The sequence below is a fragment of the Polypterus senegalus genome, chromosome 1 (assembly GCF_016835505.1).
Source record: "Polypterus senegalus isolate Bchr_013 chromosome 1, ASM1683550v1, whole genome shotgun sequence".
NCBI classification, from domain to species: domain Eukaryota; kingdom Metazoa; phylum Chordata; class Cladistia; order Polypteriformes; family Polypteridae; genus Polypterus; species Polypterus senegalus.
In genome coordinates this window covers 268,437,575-268,458,930 of record NC_053154.1, presented here as the reverse complement: position 1 = coordinate 268,458,930, position 21,356 = coordinate 268,437,575, and the positions used below count along the sequence as shown (strand labels likewise).

The following is a 21,356-nucleotide window of genomic DNA, read 5'->3' as shown; positions in this document are numbered from 1 at the left end:
CCCTTTTTCTGAAGTCTGTGTTGTCTTCCACTGGTCATGTAGCCTTTTTGCCACAGTCCAGATTTATGCTGATGAATTGATTGGGTACTGTAATTGCCTGATGTGATTATAAGTGTGTGGTTGAGGGTGTGCTATGTAGTGACAGTTGCCACTTTGAGGGCTGGATCCTCCTCACAATCACCATTTGCCATGAGTATAGTCCTAGCTCCCTATAACATCTCTCTTAGTAATTTCTCAAGAAAATAACAACAAAACCAAAGAGTACTCTAGCTAAGACAGACATTTCATTACAGAAAATCACACGTGTGGGGAAAAACAAATTTTGTAGGGCACAAATCATTAAATAGAGTATTGAATAATTTATCTCTATATTCTAAAAAAACAATGAAAAAGTGACAAATATGTGGCAGAAGTGTGATCAAATGAAACCACTCTGTAGGTAATGCTCAAAAGATGTGAGTCATGTCCTGATTGAGAAGCTTTATTGCGTGATGATAGAAGTGCCCCCTGAGCCTCTCTGTTTTTGCCTTTGCCTGGTTTCAGCAGGTGGATCAGTCAGTTACTGGAATGAGTCCTAGATGATTTCGGTTGTCCTGACCCTACACTACTTGATAAAAGCAATCTGCAGGGCGGGGACAGCTGTTCTTATGGTGCCCTATGCTGCTTGCACCACCCTTTGCAGGGCTTTTCAGCCTTGGGCTGAGAAGTTGCCAAACTAGGAAGTAATTCTCATTGTTAGGATAGTTTCTAAAGTGCCTATGTGGAAAGTTTTTAGAATCACTTGGGACACTCTAAAATTACCCAGTTGTCTCAGATGGGTCTGCCTTGCCTATTTGACCTGAGCTTGTATTTGCTGAGTCCATGCAAGGTCCTCAGAGATATGAACTTGAAGGCACTCACCGTTTCCACTGTAACCCTTTTAATGTTGGCTGGTAAGAAGGACTGATGCTGCTTGCCGCTTAAATCCACAACCTTATGCTTAGTTTTGCTGACATTCATTTGAAGTCAATTTGCCTACCACCATGACACCATGTTCTCCACCTCCTCCAGATAGGCCATCTCATCACTGTTGGAGATGAAGCCAAACACCATTGTGTCATCAGCAAATGTACCAATGAAGTTGGAGTTGTGTGTGGCCATGCCACTCATAGATGTAAAGAGAATGCATCAGGAGGCACAGAACACATCCTTGAGGGGCTCTTGGGATTTGCCTGTAAGAAAATTTAACACCCACTCACTGAGGTGTGTTTTCAGTCCCAAATACCTTAGTTTGGTGAACAGTCTGTAGGGAACTCTAGCACTGAAATCTCAGTTAAAGTATAATCTCTGATAAATAATATTACACAGTTCCTGTTGATGCTGTCCACATGGGTGAAGGTGCTGTGTACAATGTGGGTGACTGTATCTTCAGTTGACCTATTAGGGCAGTAGGCAAACTGCAGCTGGTTGATGGTGATGAAGATGGAGGAGCATATAGAGTTTTTACCTCAACCTTTCGAACACCTTCATGTCTGAAGATGTTAGAGCAATAGGCTGTTAGTCATTCAGGCAGTGGGGTTTGTTATTCTTTGGTATCTGGACCATAATAGATTTTTAAAAATATGTTAGGGCCATGGACTGAGCCAGGGTCAATTAAGGATTGCAATAAAAACCCTAGTCAGCTGATTAGCACAACAGTGAAGCATGTACCCACAGATGTCATCTGGACCAGCTGCTTTCATGATGGTCATGCATAGAGTTAGGTTTCTGATGCACACATACTCTTCACTCTTCCCTATGCTCCCTATGAAATGTACTCACCCCTGAATGCTGGCTTTCAGTATCAGTCTCTGCATATATGATGTTGTTGCAGTAGGTAACAGGATAACCACAAAATACATTATATCGTATACATTAAAATGTTTTCTCCATTGATGGAATAACTATACTGTGTCAGTTACTACAATTAGAAAGAAGAATACCTGTTCTCAGTTCAGCTTTTCAATAGGGTGAATGATTAAAGTAGTGTAGAAATTCACCAGAGACAGCAAAGAGGATGTGCTTCCTGCCATGAATACTGCTAAAATGTGTTGATGGCTTGAAAAACAGCAGTTTTATTTATTAAGAATGTCTTTCTACTTGATGTGCATGCATCCTCTGTGTTGCATAGCATTTTTCAGCCCTGCATAATCCATTTCAGTGCTGTGGGGGGCTTTAGGCTATCTTAGTAGCAGTGGGTGCAAGGGAGGAAACAGCCTTGGATAGGGCAACAATTCATAGCAGGACTCAGTCACTTACACTCTCCACACACACATTCACACATTCTTGGGAAAGTTGCAAAAAAAACCCTACAGACATGGTGAGAATGAACAAAGTCTGCAGGTTTAGGTCTCATCTGCTGCACCAGCCTGCTTCTTGAGTTCTGTATTGCTGGTGTGTTCTTTTTAATAAAAATAAAATTCAGGTAGTTTTTACTTGCTCTTTTATATGACCTTCTGTTTTCAGATACTGCTATTAAAAGCTCTGACAAGTTGTTTTGTTTATTTTTAATCATTGCACTTTGTTATTTTTAGAGAGATGTCGCTGTATGGAAGCCTGATTATAAGGAAAGGTGTGATTACTGTTGAAGACCAGAAGTGATAAAGAGGCAAAGGAGTTCTAATAAAATAAATAAATAAATATGCATTTAAAAACATTATAAGGTGTGTTAACTGTATGTACCATTCTAAAACCAGTGAAGATGCAGTTTCAAATATAAGTACTCACATTAAACAAGTGTCCATTCCAGGACATCTCAGATTAATAAAGGCCTTACATGTGGAAACTGTTAAGAAGTACTTGCAAAGATGAATCTCTGCTTCCTGTTACTATCTACCAATAGAACAGACAACCAAGAGCATATAAGGTTTCTAAACAAATATATATTTAATGACAATGTCCTGAAATCAATCTCACTTTTTTATTATTTTATTTATTCTAGAGCCGATTTAGCTCTGAACTGGCAAGAACAGTTTCAATCAGTGTACCCAATTATACAGTAAACTGTTCAAATTGTGCAATTTATAGAAGTTATCGAGTACTTGGTCATTAATAAGAGGGCTTTTGATCCCGATAACTGTGCTTACATTATAGATATATTAAAGTGGGTTTTAAAAATGGATGGCTGGTTACAACATTATATCATTTTCACTTTTTTAATAAAGTAAACATTACAAAACCTTGTCTTTAATTGTATAAATTGCGGAATACTAGTAGCAAGAATATGGTCTGCCAATGACTGACACTAGTGAAGGTTTATGCTTCTATTCTCAGTATTATACTGTAGTATGTGTGAAATTAAGTTATTTAATGATAAATTACCTACAATACATCTGTCCACTAATGTGTGGAAGCCATACAAATTCACTTACTGTTGTTTCTTTTGTAATCAGTTTTGACTACTTTATTAATGCAAAATTTCATTATAAGCCATCTCTTTAGTCATATCCATGTATAATATAATGACATTTATCAAACTAGAGTTTTTGAATCTCCTATTATAATATAAGTAATTTATATAAATTCATTTTATTATTTATAATTTTGCTTTTTCTCTTGCAATTGTGTACCAGTACATTTTTCATTATATAGCTACAGTATTTTTCCACAAGAAGTAATTCTTGATTTCAGGTTGCAAAATGCAACATACAGTACATTGGAAAATAAGATTAGTAATTTCTCTATACATTATTTTCTAAAAATATAATTAAAGAAATCATATAGCAAAAACTAATTAATGCCAAATTCTTGAAATGTGTGTGTCTGTGGGAAATATTATTGTGTAACCATTGGGTGTAAACCTGGGAAATTATTACTTTTTCATATGCTGTTATTTTTTTTTTGTTCTAAGAAAATAATAACTAGCAAGTCATTTTAGAACTGATGATAAATATGATCTCTGTCTTCCTCTGGGCCCTCCATAATTTCATACTGGGGTTCTATCATCCGGTAAGGAGGATTCATTTTGGCATCGTCAATGGATGAGTGGTACAAATAATCCCGGTCCTCCTCTGGTTCCATCATTTCCTTGGCAAGCAGTCTTCCAATCTGCTGAGGAATCAAGCGTTCAGACTGCTCAGAGATGATGGCAGAGATCACTTGAACTGCTTTAGGGCTATTGGGAAAGGAGTGATATATTTGGTCTTGGTCTTCCTCTGCCTTGGTATCTCTCATTTGGTTTCTGTTTTTAGTGATGATGAATTCTTCAGTAATTTGCAGTTCTTCCTCTTGCTGTTCTTTGGGAAAATTATGAAAAATACCATCTAAGTCCAATTCGGCAGTCTGATACTTTCTTGGTTTTGATATTTTAGAAGGGCCCCAGTTTCTCAGCTCAGAGTCAATGCTGTTTCTGTCTGTTTCTTCTGGTGGTTCAATTTCAATTGACTCTAAAGGGGTTTTTGCATTAAATTCATGTAATCTATGAAAATAGAAAACAAAAGTAAAAATTACAGGTTGCATTCATAGAAATTATATTCTGACAGAAGTTGTTGTTATCATAGCAAAACAGCTTCTAGATTTTTACATGGGATTCTCAATGGCTTCATCTATTTAAGAAATGAACTGAAATATTTGCTGGATAGTAATAGTGAGGTTCCTGATTTAAACAAAAGATTTTGTTGTTAACTCCTGGTACTACAGTGGTTATCATTGCTAAGTCACAGCCCTAGCCACTTGGATTTGATTCCCAGAGCAGCCAGCCAGTGGCTTGTGTCATGTCTGGGTGCTCTGGTAATTTCCCGCATCTCAAAGACATTTGTCATATTCTGAACATCAGTAGTACTGTGTTGGTATTATTTTTGTCTTTTTTGTTTGGAAGATATTGACTTTGTTGTGATTACTTCATTCATCTTTCTTTTGGTCAAAAATTATTACATCTCATTCTTTCAGATTTTGTACTGGTTATTATGATTCCTATTGTCATTGTCTGGGCTCGCTTCCCGGGTCCTCCCTTCGTGGAGTTTGCATGTTCTCTTCATGTCTGCGTGGGATTCCTCTGGGTGCTCCGGTATCCTCCCACAGTCCAAACACATGCAGGTTAGGTGCATCGGCGATCCTAAATTGTCTCTAGTGTGTGCTTGGTGTGTGGATGTGTGTGTGTGTGCGCCCTGCGATAGGCTGGCGCCCTGCCTGGGGTTTGTTCCTGCCTTGCACCCTGTGTTGTTTGGGATAGGCTCCAGCATACCCCCATGACCCTGTAGTTAGAATATAGCGGGTTGGATAATGACTGACTGACTGACTGACTGACTATTGTCATTATCATTGCTTAGGGATGCTACACATGTGATAGCTTGTGATGATGTCTTATAAAATAATAGGGCTGATTTATGAACTCATCTGCACTATAAAATAATAAAGACCTTTCATGTCAGTTCTAGTTTTTAAAAATTATTTCAGCTTTACCTGCTTTGCAAATTTGAGATTTGCTTTGACCCTTTTAATAATTTACATAAAAGGCTATCACTTACAATGCAATACAATACAGTTTATTTTTGTATAGCCCAAAATCACACAGGAAGTGCCGCAATGGGCTTTAACAGGCCCTGCCTTTTGACAGCCCCCCAGCCTTGACTCTCTGAGAAGACAAGGAAAAACTCCCAATAAAACCTTGTAGGGAAAAATGGAAGAAACCTCGGGAAAGGCAGTTCAACGAGAGACCCCTTTCCAGGTAGGTTGGGCGTGCAGTGGGTGTCAAAAGTAGGGGGTCAATACAATACAATACACAGAACAGAACATTGACCACTGACCGTTGCCTGTTTTTTAGCCCTGTCCACCCTACTACATTTTTATTTTAAAAAAGCATACATTTTTCTATTTTTGCATTTTTTATCCACACAACCCCTTTGTTTTAGACACCTGAAAATGATGATTTTTAAAAATGCTGTCCAAAGCCAGATACTTTCTTAAACGTATCATTAGAATTGTATTGTGGACAAATGAAAACAGTTTTAAGAAACCAATGCACTAATTGTTCTCTGATTGGTTCATACTGACTTCACGACCCTTGCCTGATTGAATTATGTGCCTTACAACATATCATGTACTGATAGGTAACCCTTCACAGAAGAAAAACATTTTCCAGCATAGCGGGCATAGAAGAATTGTTTTCCATGGCGTGTGTTATGCTGTTTACCTGTGTGTATCTAATATACACTCTGTACATTTTGAATGCTGAAAGGCAAATTATTTATGTAAATCCCATGGCTGGCGGCGTTACTGTTATAGTGAAAAAATTCAGAGCCCTGTGAAAATCATATTTTAAAAAACAGCCTCTAGTCAACGTTTATTAGTTAAACCTAATCTGTTCAGTAAGGAAAAGCACATTTCATATCAAAATTCATAACAAGGCAATGCAGCCGAGCTCACAAAATTACAGAACAGAGACAGACGCGGAAGCACAATGCAATAAGGCAACGATATAGACGCATGCACACATTCATTTATGTATTCACTACATTGAGTTTGTTTTACGAATGTTTGGTACAAGATGCACTCCACTTCTTGATTGAACATAGAGGTAAATGCATTTTTTAAGTGCCACTTTAGCATTTGCTAAGTTATTATTTAATTACAAGATGACCATCACTAATCCTGAAGACTGGTATTGTACTTTCAACTGTAATCAGCACATGATTGTGACATGGGGTAATTCGATGTGCCTCCTTAAGGAATTTCTTTGTTTTTCCCTTGCTGTGAATGTTCTATTAGAATTTTGCTTGCTCTGATAGTTTTGAAAGCACACAAAGTACATGAGAATCTGACTTTTACGAGTCTTTGAATTTTTCATTACCCAGTCCCTTCATGGAGTTTGCTGCTGACGCATACGTGCACAATGTAGGTGAAGGTCAACATGATATGCATTTTCTGGTGTTTCAGTATGGACAGGGATACTTTTGTAAATGATGAGTAACTACAGTGTATCCAGAGATTGTATTTAAAACGAAAATGTGGTAGTGTGCACATAGCTTTTGATTCATATCTCATAGCTCATCTAAGGTAAGATAAGACAAGAAAACTTTATGTCAATGTATCACTGAAGGGCATCAAACAGCAATATTACAATGGCATTCCCAGAGATTTCCATAAATATTGTGCATAATGGTGCAGCATTCAGTAGTTTAATAGCTCTCTGATTGAAGCTGTTTTTCAGTCTGGTACTGTGTTCATGGATAGTCCTGCATCATATCCCAGAGGAAGCAGTTTAAAGAAATGATGTACAGGATGGGTCATTTCTCCACTAATGTTGGAGGAGTTTCTTTGACACCTGGACAAGTAAATGTCCTTGACTGCCAGCAACTGTGTGATAATGATGCTTTGTGCAGTCCACTTGACCCATTTCAGGGACTTCTGTTTTTCCCTCATGCGACTGGTATACTATGAGGTGATGCAGTACATCAAAACACTTTCCACTCTGCAGTAACAGGAGTTCAAAAGAAGGACTTGGAGCAGACACATTCTTTTCCGTCTTCTAAGGATGAAGAAGCTTTGTTCTGCATTCTTGGTGGTGGCCGAAGAGAAGTCCCCTTTAATGTTCACCCCTACGGGTTTGAAACTGAAATACACTCTCCACAGGTTCAACATTTACGATCAATGGACTAAGGACGGCTTTCTTTTTCTGCCTGAAGTCCACCACAATCTCTCTGGACTTCCCTAGTGTTAAGACATTAAATATTAGGATTTACCTTTTCCACACGGATTACTTCTTTTACCAAACATAACTTAAATGACAGATTTATTTCGTGAACACAATATGCATGTCAGATTAATCCTGAATTGATCCAGAAATAATGAGTGTGAGTATGTGTTTGATCTTATGCTATGATCAACTTCCATCCTATCTATGGTTGACTCCTGCCTTGCTCTGCTAACAAAAAAAAAAGGTTTTAAGCAAATTTTAAGGAATACTTTACTGAAAAATTATATTTTCAATATGAAACTTACCTATGTAATTTGTAGTGATAACCAAGAAAAAAGTAAAATATGTTTTCATGCAGAAAGGAGATAACAACGTTTTCGATATACAGTAGTAACCATCTATTGTGACCAACTTTAGGCAACTTCAAACAGCCTATGAAAAATAATTCACATTACTGGCATCATATAATCCACACATCAAGTTGTACACAACAACATTGTTACCTAGAGTGTTTTCCTGAAGTGGTTTGTTTAGCAACATGTTAGTGAAAATGCATGTGTTTGAGGCATTGTGACAACTTAACAATGGAGTATTTCTTACAAACAGCACAAAATCAAGTAATATTTTTAAAACAGATCCCTGTTGATCTTTCCTCTTGTAATGTGTGGTTTACAGTCCCTCACATTTGACTCTTTTGAATGAATTCTTCAGTAATAAAAACAGTGTATGTAATGCTGAGGATATACAGTAGGTGTTTCTTCACAGTGGGTGAGGGAGCTGTGTTGCTTCTTTTTGTCATTTTCCCTCAGTCCCCTTCTTGTTCGTCCTTAGCTAATGTCTGCATAAGCTAAACTTTACAATTTTTTCCTTCTTACTCAGCTAAACCTTTCTTTAAATTTGACTGGTCAACATTATTTTTGTCTGTATTTGACAACCAACTGTAACTGTAACCTGCTAAAAATGCTTTTGAATATGGAAACTATTTCTTTAGAAATCAGATCAAAAGCATACATTTTTAAAATAAAATAAAACTTCTTTTGCTAGAGGCATTTTATAGCCTTTATGTCAGCATAATCCTATAATTTAAAATTTTCAAAGAATATACCTCCCTGACTTATAAAATATTCCCATAATTAAGTCAGTAATTTCAAAGTTTGAAGCTAAAGAATTCAATTCATTTTTTGTGGTAAGTAGTCTTGGGTTACTGCTTAATACCAAATATGGAATTGCTTTATTATTTCAGTGCAAAGAGAGAGATCATGACGCAAACATGTGTAATTGCTGTCTGTAAAACCATATATTCTTAGACCAACAGGGGTTAAATTGTGATTATGCTGAAATCTCAATACAATGTGTAAATATAATATATTTTACCATCTGCTCCTATTCATTTGAAGTAGAAACAATTAGTGAGCACAACTTTGGACCAGCTTTGTATTTCAGTTGGACCAACCTTGTGACTAATAAATGTTTAAAATGTTGGACCGTATTAATTACTTTATATGAAAGTCATTTCCTTGACATGTTTAAACAAACTATGGGTCAGGGTTTGATTTTTGTTTTTGAGTACATGTTCTGCATATCTCATTTTTGAAAAGTTTACACAGTTGTGTATGTGTATATACAGTACCTGTATATGCATAGGCTCAAAACAGTGTAGTAATATGCTGTTTATTTTGTGACATTATGGCAGAATAAAGTTTCAGTTTATCTATTTATTTTCATGTAACTACTTGCATAAAATCAATATTTATCATTTTTATGGGAACATCCAAGAATTGTAACAAAGATGGTCTTCTCACGCTTGAAGAAGCAGCTGTTTCTGTAAGTTAATTGGTACTTCCTGCAAAAAGAAAAGTAAAGAGTGGCTCCAGCCAACCAAAGCAATGTCTTTAATCATAATGTCCATAAATTTAATCGATCAAAATTTTATGTTAAGTGCTCAATATCTAAACCAATTTTATGGACACAAAACAGAATCAAAAAGTTGCGAGGGATAAAACATGCATCCACAAATAAGAACCTACTAGCCAACCCGCGGTGTAGCATACGTTGCATAATCAGGCCGCTTTTAAATGATTTTTAAGCACAGAGGAAAAAATAAACATTTGAAAAATCCGTAATTTAATAAACCACCAAAAAAAGTAACATTGCAACAATGCACGCTACGAACCAACATACAATTGTACGTGACTGAAAACCGGAGGAGTGCCGTCGCGCTTTCTCCTTCCAAAGCGAAGGATGCGGTTGAACGGCGCTCGTTCAGTACGCACTGCCCGCTTATCTGCCCGCCCCCAACTCCCTACCTGAGTCGCTTTCGTCTGTGTACTGTCCACATGCACCTGTGAGTCACGTTGACTGTTAATTTTCCAAACACCGCCTCAGTCGTTTTCCACGTTGATTTTTCATTGTTCTTTGCGGTTCCGGCTGCTTTATTTTATATATAATCCACCAAGTCACCCGACCATGGGGGGCTTTACAAAGGGCAGGGACGTAATCAGTGCGAGCGTATGACCCGCACGTACTGGGAATTTCTTGTTCGTGGGGAACAATTGGAAGGCACGGTCTCCATCACGAATGGGGTTCAACGGCTTACTCACGCCGGGTAGACACACGTTGATCCATTCAGTGTACCGCGCGTGCAGTACCGGACATACAAGTGCATCACAGACCAGTTAATGCTCAATCTCACGTGGCTGAAAGCCACTTTTCCCTCTAAGAATTTGGACGCCGACCGCTGTTGGGTCGTGTTACTATTTAGCAGGCGGCAGTCTCATTCGTTTTCGAAAATAACCAGCCAAATCGCTCCACCAACTATGAACTGCCATGCACCACCACCCACAGAATCGAGAAAGAGCTATCAATCTGTCAATCCTGTCCGTGTCTGAGCCGGGTGAGGTTTCCTGTGTTGAGTCAAATGAAGCGAAAGGCTCCACACCTGGTGGTGCCCTTCCGTCAATTCCTTTAAAGTTTCAGCTTTGTAACCATACTCCCCCCTGAACCCAAAGACTTTGGTTACCCAGTTGGCTGCCTGGCGGGTCATGGGAATGGGGAACAGGGAACGCCTGTTGCGGGGCCTGCATTGGTGAAGCAGGTGAGACGGTAATGAAACAGAGGCACAGGGCTTGTTGGTTTTTAAAGACTGCTTCCTTCATTGGATTTTAACCAATGCATGGAACGAACCAACACACAATCGTCCGTGCGGCGCTCAGGGTGGAACGGGAGGAGAGGAGAAGGACATCCATTCCGCTCCCTCCGTCATGCTAGTCTGCTGATTTCTCGTTCAGTATACACTGCCTGCTCATGTGCCCACCTCCAACTCGTCACTCGAGTCGTTGTCGTCTTTGTACAGTCCAGATGCACCTGTGACTCACGTAGACTTTTCATTGCTCTGTGCCGTTTTTGGCTGCCTTTCTATATATAATCCACCAAGACACCCGACCACGGTGGGAGGGGGGTGTGTACAAAGTGCAGGAGTATCTAAGAAGACGCATGTTTGTCGCGGATGCGAATTGCTGTATGTAGCGTGTAAAACAGTTTGCTATAGTGCGCGCGGTTGTGTGTCGTATCCGAAAACTCGTTTTTTAAAGACTGCTCACTTCATTGTGTTTTAACCTCAGTTGTAAAGGAACGTTTTAAGGATCCCATGGGATACCCTCAAAACAGTTTTACACGCCGCATATGGCGATTCACCTCCGCAAGAAACATGCCTCTATTAACAGTCAACGTGGGTCGGAGCTGCATGTGACCTCAATGACAGACAAATATCTGTGTCGTCGCGTCCGAGTTGGTCGGCGTGGCTCTGTGAGTTGTCGTCGTATCCAATGGTCTTGGAGTTGGTGGGCGTGACTCCTTCCTGCGTGCGCCATAGGTGTCTCACTTAGCGGCTTAGTGAATCCACGCCCCTTCCGGCATGCTTTCCATGGATGTCTTGCCTTAGTGAATTATATATATAGATATTAAGAGTGCATACTATATGACATACCAATACAACTTTTTCTTTCACATGAAGATCTGTTGAGGTTTGTGAGGCACTTGGACTGTTCATTATCCCTTTGAAAAGTGTATGGGTCAGTTTTCACCGTTTTATGAATTAATGATGTGTTGGGTATGCCTAGATACTTGTAGATGCACTATTTCCGTGTTATGTTCTTGTACTTTGTTTCAGTACATCCACATTCAAAACATTATGCAGTTTGAAGAAAGTGGTTATTAATCACATATCACTCATTTAAGAAATGCCTTAATATTGAAGTACTGTATTAAATTTATGATCTTCTCTGAAATATAAACAGCATAACATTTTCTAATTGCAAGTATTAATGTAATTATATTAGAAAAAAGTAGACAAGTAAAAGAACTTCAGTACTTAAAATATGTTGATCTAATGTTGTGAAAATCACAACAATGTCTAGCAATGTTTATGCCTTCTTTCTTCACATTCTCATCTAATAGTTGGACTAGGACTAATGTAATATATACTGAATGTGCCTACAGATCAAGATTTTGCCAGAATGGCTGCCCTACTAACTATGAGTTTATGTGAGTTACATTTTGATCTTGCTAATTGTCTATAATAAAAATCTGATCGTGCTTAGATCTGCCATCAGAATACATGATTGACTGTCAAATAATTCACCAGTCATTTACATTTTACATTTCATACAGTATGATCAATATATGTGTTGTCATTTACCATGACTCAGTCACCTGGATTGCCCAGAATGGCTAAGAATCAAAGATATTTATGTCTAAAATCTTGAGATATTCACTTATCTGGATAACAATTATTCAAACTTGGGATGTCTGGAAAACCCCTAGATGAATTCTTTGAAAGTTGACTTTAAAGTGACCCAATTTTTCTTACATCCACTCCTCGCTATTTGTTTAGAAATAAGGCTATCCAAAAAAAAAAAAAAAACTCATATTAAAGATAGGTACTGTATATATTAAAATGTATTCAAATATAGGTTTCATTATTATTGTTGACTAGGGGGCTTTGCCCCGTGCTTGCTTCGCTTGCCAACCCACATTTTTGGTTTTCCGGATACACACTTTTTTTTTTTTTTTATTATTTTTATTAATTTTATTGCACTCCATACAAAGCAATCAAGTTTTTACAAAAAGAAAAATAGAGTTAAGAACAGATCGATCCCCACCCTTGAGAGAGAGAGCAAGCCAAACGGCATAAAAATTTTACAGCTTTTAAACATACCTAAATTAATAAATTCTCTATGCTTCATGAACTTATTTTAAAATATTACTGATTAGATCCTGCCATGTTTTGAAAAACGTCTGTACGGATCCTCTAACTGAGTATTTGATTTTTTCCAATTTCAAATAGTATAACACATCGGTTTCCCACTGACTTAAAAGAGGAGAGTTTGGGTTCTTCCAGTTTATCAGAATAAGTCTGCGTGCCAACAGTGTAGTGAATGCAATCACAATTTGTTTGTCTTTCTCCACTTTAAGACCCTCTGGAAGAACCCCAAACACCGCTGTTAATGGGTTAGGAGGGATTGTGAGTCCAAGGCTGTCTGAGAGGTAATTAAAAATTTTTGTCCTGAATAATGTTAATTTGGTGCAGGCCCAGAACATGTGACCCAGTGATGCTGGGGCTTGGTTGCAACGTTCGTAAGTTGGATCATGCCCTGGAAACATTTTGGAGAGTTTTAGTTGAGACAGATGTGCTCGATATATAATTTTAAGTTGTATAATTGTATGCTTTGCGCATATGGAGCTCGAGTGAATTCTCTGCATTGCTACTTTCCACTCCTCTTCTGATATATTAATTGAGAGATCTTTTTCTCAGTGTCCTCTTGGATCTTTGAAAGGAGGGGATTGTAAAATGATTTTATATATTGCAGAGATGGAGTCTAAGTCCTTGAGATTGAGCAATATTTTTTCCAGCATGTATGAGGGTGCAAGATGAGGAAAATCTGGAAGGTTCTGTTTAACAAAGTTCCTGATTTGAAGATTGAATTGTTCATAGGAAGCAAAGACGTTGTCTATATAAAGATCTCTAAGCAAGTTAATTCCAAATTTTTTCCAGATATTAAAACTGCATATGTTTGTGAAGGTTGAAAGAGATGGTTCTCTTGCAGAGGTGCCACAGATAGAAGCTTCTCCGTCTTAAAATGCTTTCTACATTGGTTCCAGATTCTAAGTGAGTGGAGCACAATTGGGTTATTTGTATATTGCCGATAACGTGTGTTTATTGGAGCGCAGAGCAGGGAATACAAAGAAGTACTGCAGGATTTTACTTTTATTGTGGTCCAAGCCTGTGTATGTTCTTCTATTTGTGTCCAGGTTCTTATCGCCTGTATATTTGCTGCCCAGTAATAAAACTGGAAGTTAGGTAGAGCCATGCCACCTTCTGCCTTTTGTCTTTGTAGGGTCGCTCTTTTGATGCGTGGATGTTTTGAATTCCAAATAAATTAGGTTATTGTTGAATCTAATTGCCTAAAGAATGATTTATTAATGTATATTGGGATGTTTTGAAATAAAAAAAGGAGTTTAGGAAGAATATTCATCTTAACAGTGTTAATTCTTCCAGCTAGTGTGAGATGAAGGGTTGACCATCTATGCAAGTCACACTTTTAAGATTTTTTTTTCTTCGAATTTTTGCTTTTTTATTAGTTTCACTTTTATTTCAGAACTTCTGTAAAAACAATACTGTATTTGGAATCTTTCAAGTCTCAATGTGCTGAATCTTTTTAATGAAGTCAGTGAGACATATTTAATGACTTTGTCCCATAATTCAGGATAGGTTTCTCTGTTTGGAATTTCAGCACAGACAAAACGATCAACATCATCAGCAGTTAATAATTTTTTTTTGCAAAGTAACCAATAAATGTATGTGAGTTAAACTCAGTTTTTGAAATTCTCTTGACTCTAACTTCAAAGCCTTACAATACAGTAATCCCTCCTCGATCGCGGGGGTTGCGTTCCAGAACCCCCCGCGATAGATGAAAATCCGCAAAGTAGAAACCATATGTTTGTATGGTTATTTTTATATATTTAAGCCCTTATAAACTCTCCCACACTGTTAACATTATTAGAGCCCTCTAGACATGAAATAACACCCTTTAGTCAAAAGTTTAAACTGTGCTCCATGACAAGACAGAGATGACAGTTCTTTCTCACAATTAAAAGAATGCAAATAGATCTTCTTCTCTTCAGGAGCAGAGAATTTCAGAGTGAGAGAGAGAGAGCGCTCGCAAAAGAAAAGCAAACAATCAAAAAATCAATATGTGTGCTTTTAAGTTTGCCGCAGCATTTTTTAGAGGAGCGTCAGTATCTTCTAAGCAAACAGCCCCTCTGCTCACATCTCCTCTGTCAGGTGCAGAGAACGTCAGAGAGAGAGAGAGAGAGAGAGAGATTAAAGCAAACCAAAAAAAAATCCACTAGGCAAACAGCTTCTGTGCAAACAGCGCCTCTGCTCACAGCCCCTCCGTCAGGCGCAGAGAATGTCAGAGAGGGTGAGATAGAGGCAGAGACAAGCAAACAATCGAGCACCGCTCGGGAAGCATATCTTATAGCATTGAGGAATTTTTGTTAATATGTACTAAGCCATCCACCAATAGCGTCCCTTGTATGAAATCAACAGGGCAACCAAACTGAGGAAGCGTGTAGCATAAATTAAAAGACCCATTGTCCGCAGAAATCCGCGAACCAGCGAAAAATCTGTGATATACTGTATATTTAGATGTGCTTACATTTAACATCCACGATATAGCGCTTGATTACTGTATGTTACATACTTCTGACATATCACCTATGTCCAAATATTCAATCTCTATTCGCCTTTTCGTTATTTCTCTGAGTAAGAATTTCTCTTTCTTTGTGCTAATGTGATATTTACTTTCTTTGTTTTGACACTGTTGTTTTTTTCTGCTTTCATATTCTGCATCTTGTTCTGCATGCGTTTTGCACCTACGTTTTTTTTGAGTCTTTTGAATTCCAGTGTTCATTATCTCTAACCTGCTCTGCATGTGTTTGGCCCCCTTGTTTTTTAAACTCTTTATGACGTTTTATTTTGTTTTCTACTGTGTTTTATTTCTGACCTTGCTTTATCCTGTTTTTGTTTTAATGACACCTGGGGCCTCATGTATAAACGGTGCGTACGCACAGAAATGTTGCGTAAGAACTTTTCCATGTTCAAATTGCGATGTATAAAACCTACACTTGGCGTAGCCATGCACTTTTCCACAGTACCTCATACCTTGTCGTACGCAAGTTCTCCACTCGGTTTTGCAGACTGGCAGCACCCAGTGTCAAAGCAGTGCTACTGTTCCTGTGTGGTTACTTTTTTACTTTCCTGACGCGGCTTTATAAATACACTGAAACTAACCGCATATTGTTTATTAGTGTAATGCATCTGATTATAATTAACTTGTAATAATATAATGGTCCAGGGAATAGCCATAGTATTCCAAATACCATAATTGCTTTAGCGTTGTTACTCTCACTGCACCTTCTTCTTCTTCTTCTTTCAGCTGCTCCCATTAGGAGTTGCCACAGCGGATCATCTTTCTCCATATTACTCTCACTGCACCACTCAGAGTTTTTATATCACTGTATCTGAGTGGGGGATCACAGCAGCAGCTGATCGGAAAGAAAATTATCAGTATATAGTATCAAGCACACGCTGTCTCAGCCATGGCAAAACCTTTCAAAGCCTTTCCTGTACGGACCTCTCGGTTCAGAAACAGTTTCATCCCAAGAACTTTAAACGCACTTAATCAAGTGCTCCTTGTAGAACTGTTTGTACTTATAAGTACAATCACCCCACTGTAAACTTGCACTACGGTTATAATATTACACAACCTGAGCCACTTTATAAAGCGCATATTTACATATGATGACAATATCATTTTTAAGATGAAATGCAGCAAAATATGTTTATTATATTATACAGTGTCATGCACGCGCGAGTAGGAGACCGCGGAAGGATCTTAACACACCTGGGAAGACATTTGCCGGCAGGGAATGGCGGGGTACTAACCTTTTTCCTTTGCTTTCTTACAGAAGAAAAGACGCTCCGCCACCATAAGCCGGGTTTGCCCGCAGTACGTTACTTCCGCCCTTCCTCCTCCATTTTCCTGACGTCATTGATCCCATCTTCCCCCACGGTTCCTTCCCAGCATTCCTCCACTTCCGGCTCCTCCTTCATAAAATGGCCACCGACGCCATGAATCAATGTCGAGCATACACAGAGATTTTTGTTTATGTATTTTGACCATTTTGTTTTGTACTGTGGAGAATTGTACAGTATACGGGGCCGAAAACCCCAAACCTTTATGTTGTGTCCTGATTTGTCTTTTACAACAGATAAAACTTTAACTTCATTTAAATAATCTATATTCTTCACTGGGACTGGCATGAAGGATAGAATAATTAAACGTACTACGAAAATGTTTAAATTTTCCTTAAACGTTTTGAAGAATTGGCGCTCTAGGCATACAGATGGCTTAATGTCTATTACAGAGGTGATTGTGTGGCGATCGGTTACTTGGAGAAAGAAAAGTAAGGACTGCAGGGACAGCCACACCAATATATATTGAATATAAAACAGAAAGAGAAAATAACAACACAGCTAAAAATGGAGCAGTAAATTTTGACTTAAGTTAAACACTTGTGTCATGAGCACGAGGCGGCTATGCAATGTCCGCAACGGACGTGGCTATCCACCGTGCATAAGATACCATATTGACATTGGCGGCGAAGGGGCCACCAATTATTTCTCTGCCCAGGGCCGCCACAAGCCTAGAGCCGCCCCTGAGTACTGCTGCAATAAATTATTTCATTGAAGGTTGCGCATGATCACTGCGCCGTGAAACCCATGTTTAATAATGTGCTTTAACTCCTATCATCATGAAAATGATATCACGTATACATCTCAGTATTTTAGTTATTCAGAGCTGTAATATCACGAATGTAATGGATTCTGTGTCCAGTCAGAGGAAGAGAACCGGTTTAAGAAGCAAGTAGTGATTCACACACATAGAGCACATAGAAGATCACATACAAAACAAAGCATTTAACGTGCTACTTTAAGAAACTGATTAATTAAACAATTTTAAGATGAAGTTTATGATGTTCTACTTTAATGACAAAATAAACTACATGATTAAAGTGGAAATTTCGAGATTGAAGTTGACATTTTGTGCTTTTTCCCACTGTGTGCCTTTTTTTTTCTCTGTACCCTAATAAGCTTTCATATGACACTCAGACAGTGGGCTACGACTCACCTTTTCACGGTGACTTTGATATCTGACAAGTTCTTTTTTATTTCCGGCACTGTGCGACTTTGTGAACGTGAGCTTTCAAGTTTCTCCAACACGCTATGTCACTCGATCAACTTCCTTTTGTTGATTATACCACGGTTTAAATAAACAAATAGTATGTTTTTCCTTTGCCTCCACTTGGTATTCGCTGAAATTCTTATATTTTCCCCTGTGCTTTTCCCATTGTCTTTTCACAGAAGGCTAAGCTTAAGGGTGATTTATATTGATTTGCATATTCAAAGAGGCGTAATACTGGGAGGAGTTGGGGCGGGACAGAAGGCACGTGCACGTGCATTAGTTTTCACGCTGATCGGGATTTATGTAGCGGAAGAACGCGGAAATTAGAGTACGCACAGATTCCTGCATTTGGATTTTACTGTGCATAAGCACATTTCGGCTTTTGTGCTTATGTCATGTTATAGTGCGAATTCTACGCACAGCGTTAAACATGAGTCCCCTGGTCCGTGGTGATTATTTTCCCTTTTTCGAGTTATGATTTTCGTTTGTTTGCGCTACTGTGATCTTTACTTTCTTTTTATACTTTCTAATTTTCCTACTTTCATATTCTTTCATATACTTTCTACACATGTGTATTGCGACAACTTTTTTTTTTTTTTTAGCCTTTCGAATTCCACTGCTTTCATAATCTCTAATCTGCTCTGCATGTGTATAGTGCCAATGTCCGGATTGGACGTGCTTTTTTTTCAATTCCACTTGTTCCGGGCTGATAATTACTTTCCTTATTTTCTGAATTTACACATAGATTATTCTTTTTCTTTTTGTCTCTTTGTCTCTTTTCTCCGCGTTGCTTTCTTCTTCGCTTAGTCGTCTACGTTTCATTTATTATGTATTACATAAGTAACATGATAGTTATAATTTGATACTAACCCTCACCTATTCTGTTTCTCTTCTCGGTACTCAAATGTGGTGCTTGGTGCCACGGCCCACCTGCCAAGTTGTTTTACCTGCCTAAGGTAAAGTCATCCCTGATGGAGGATCACAGAAGTCATGGGAAAGAGGGGTCCTTTCATTGGATTAGCTGGCCCAGCACTGTTTTTAGCCATGGAATGGCTAATAGGGGGAGGCAGCTTGACAGCTGAGTTCTCCAGGACTCTAAACAAATCCAAATCATATTATGTGATACTAGCAAAATACCCACGCTTCGCAGCGGAGAAGTAGTGTGTTAAAGAAGCAATGAAAAAGAAAAGGAAACATTTTGAAAATAACGTAACATGATTGTCAATGTAATTGTTTTGTCACTGTTGTGAGTGATGAGTGTTGTTGTCATATATATATATTTACACACACACATATAAACATATATATATATACATATCTATACATATACACATATATACATACATATATATCTACATATATACACATACATATACATACACACATACATACATACACACACATATATACACACAAATACATATATATATATACATACACACACACATATATAAACATATATATACATATACATACATATCTACATATATACACACACAGCTATTTCAGATCAGTGCAATACGCTGCTTGTTAAAACGGATAACTCCCGCTCTTACGTGCAAGTCTGCGTGGATATTACGAACTATCGTATTTGTTCAAGTTCTATTTAAATTTTAAATAGAAGGAATTTTTATTTAGTCGACAGAAATATCTTTGGTAGGAATGGTAAAAACAGACAGGAATATTATTCCTGAATAAATCAACTCAAACCTTAAACAACTTATAATATTTTGCTCTCCATAAAAATATATCCTGTCTAAATTATACAAGTTAGAAATAAAGTAAACATTAAAAGAACAAACATTCAAATTTCTTTACTCTTATGTAATTTTATATAAAAATAAACTTAGATTTTAAATATCCCAAAAGATTTTGCTCTCCATAAAAATATATCCTGTCAAAATTATACAAATTCAAATATGAACATGCTGCATAACAAAACCTGGAAATATAAATAAAATGTGTTCCTTTCAGCAATAACAAATCAAATCATTCAGTTGTCTTTGCTCATATGTCATTTTAGAGCTGGACGCCTGGCATCTTTTTTTGGCAACAGGTTCGTTTCTGTTTGGTGTGAGGTTCTGTGTTGTGGAGATTCTCAGGATGGATTGCAGGTGCTCATCAGTGAGGCGACTCCTGTGTGCTGTTTTGTTAGTCTTTATCACTGAGAAGAGCTTCTCACACAGATATGTGCTACCAAACATGCACAAGGTTCGAGCCGCATGTAGACGGACTTTTTGTTCTTCAAAGTCACCAAAGCGCCGTGCAAACTCAGTGCGCTCAGTTTATCAGCAAAGTGCGATTTGGGAACACCGTAGTGACGACTTGGTTTAACATTACTTGGCAACAGGGAAAGTGGGGCAAGTTGCACTGGTGCATTTGTGTCTCCCATAAAAGCAGCTTCACTTGAAATCACTTTGTGATTGTGCACGGGTAAAACGTCCGCTGAAGTGTCAGATTCTTATTTAATTATTCTGCTTTCTGTATCTTCTGCATTGCATTCAGGTTACCCTGATGTTTTGTCTCATAGTGCCGTCTTAGATTAAATTCTGTAATTACAGCCACATTAGCTCCACAAATGAGACACACGGGTTCAGTAAACATATACTCAGCCTCCCATCGGTTTTAAAGGCTCTATTTTCAGAATCAACTTTTCTCTCAGCATCGCGTGAGCTAGCTTCGCAATAACTTGCAGCATCATAAGCTAGACTTGATTAACGCGTAAGTGTTAGGCAAGGCAGCTGAAGCGCTGCATTATGGGATCTGTAGTTTATTGTGTTACCAGCGCTTCATATACCTGGGCCATTAATAACAATAATACAGTATATAAAATGATCTCGGGCCGGATATAATTACGCCGGCCGGATGTGGCCCGTGGCCCTTGAGTTTGACAAATATGGACTAAATAGAACTTGAAAAGATATATTTTTGAAATGTGATCGCGCAATTCAGATAGAGTTGACGCCACTACAGCCTGCATCCTCCCTCGCTCTTACTTTTTACCGCTCATCTAATGAATACACTGAGTATGGCTTTACCAAAACAATCATTGATGGCTAATAAAGTATCCATTATTCGAGTATGTAGATCGGATATATATATACATATATATATACCCGTATCGCAGCGAGAAGTAGTGTGTTAAAAAGCTAGAAAAGAAAAGGGAACATTTTAAAAATAACGTAACATGACTGTCAATATACAGTATTTGTTTTGTGAGTGTTACTGAGTGTTGCTGTCATCAAGGATTTGATTATCATTATTTCTTTCAATCAGGTTCGTATTTGTAGGATGTGTTCAAGTTACATTCCGTGTTTGTCAATCGTTGTAAAGATGACAGGTTTCTTTCATCGATTCGTTTCTTACTGCATCAATAAACAGCTCGTCTTCTTCTTTAT

At 38.1% G+C, this 21,356-nt stretch overlaps 1 protein-coding gene and 1 long non-coding RNA gene across 2 annotated transcripts in view; one reads left to right on the top strand and one right to left on the bottom strand.

The window, feature by feature from the left end:
* Positions 1-2,674, top strand: part of fuom (fucose mutarotase) — a 33,515-nt gene extending 30,841 nt beyond the window's left edge. Inside the window, exon 6 of the mRNA XM_039773701.1 lies at positions 2,553-2,674. Coding sequence (XP_039629635.1) covers positions 2,553-2,619 — 67 coding nt within the window. The 3' untranslated portion in view covers positions 2,620-2,674. The remainder of the gene's footprint in view (positions 1-2,552) is intronic.
* A 1,706-nt stretch (positions 2,675-4,380) lies between these two features.
* The window catches only part of LOC120519114, a 36,566-nt gene continuing 19,590 nt past the window's right edge, over positions 4,381-21,356 (bottom strand). Inside the window, exon 4 of the long non-coding RNA XR_005631388.1 lies at positions 4,381-4,435. This is a non-coding gene — a long non-coding RNA (uncharacterized LOC120519114). The remainder of the gene's footprint in view (positions 4,436-21,356) is intronic.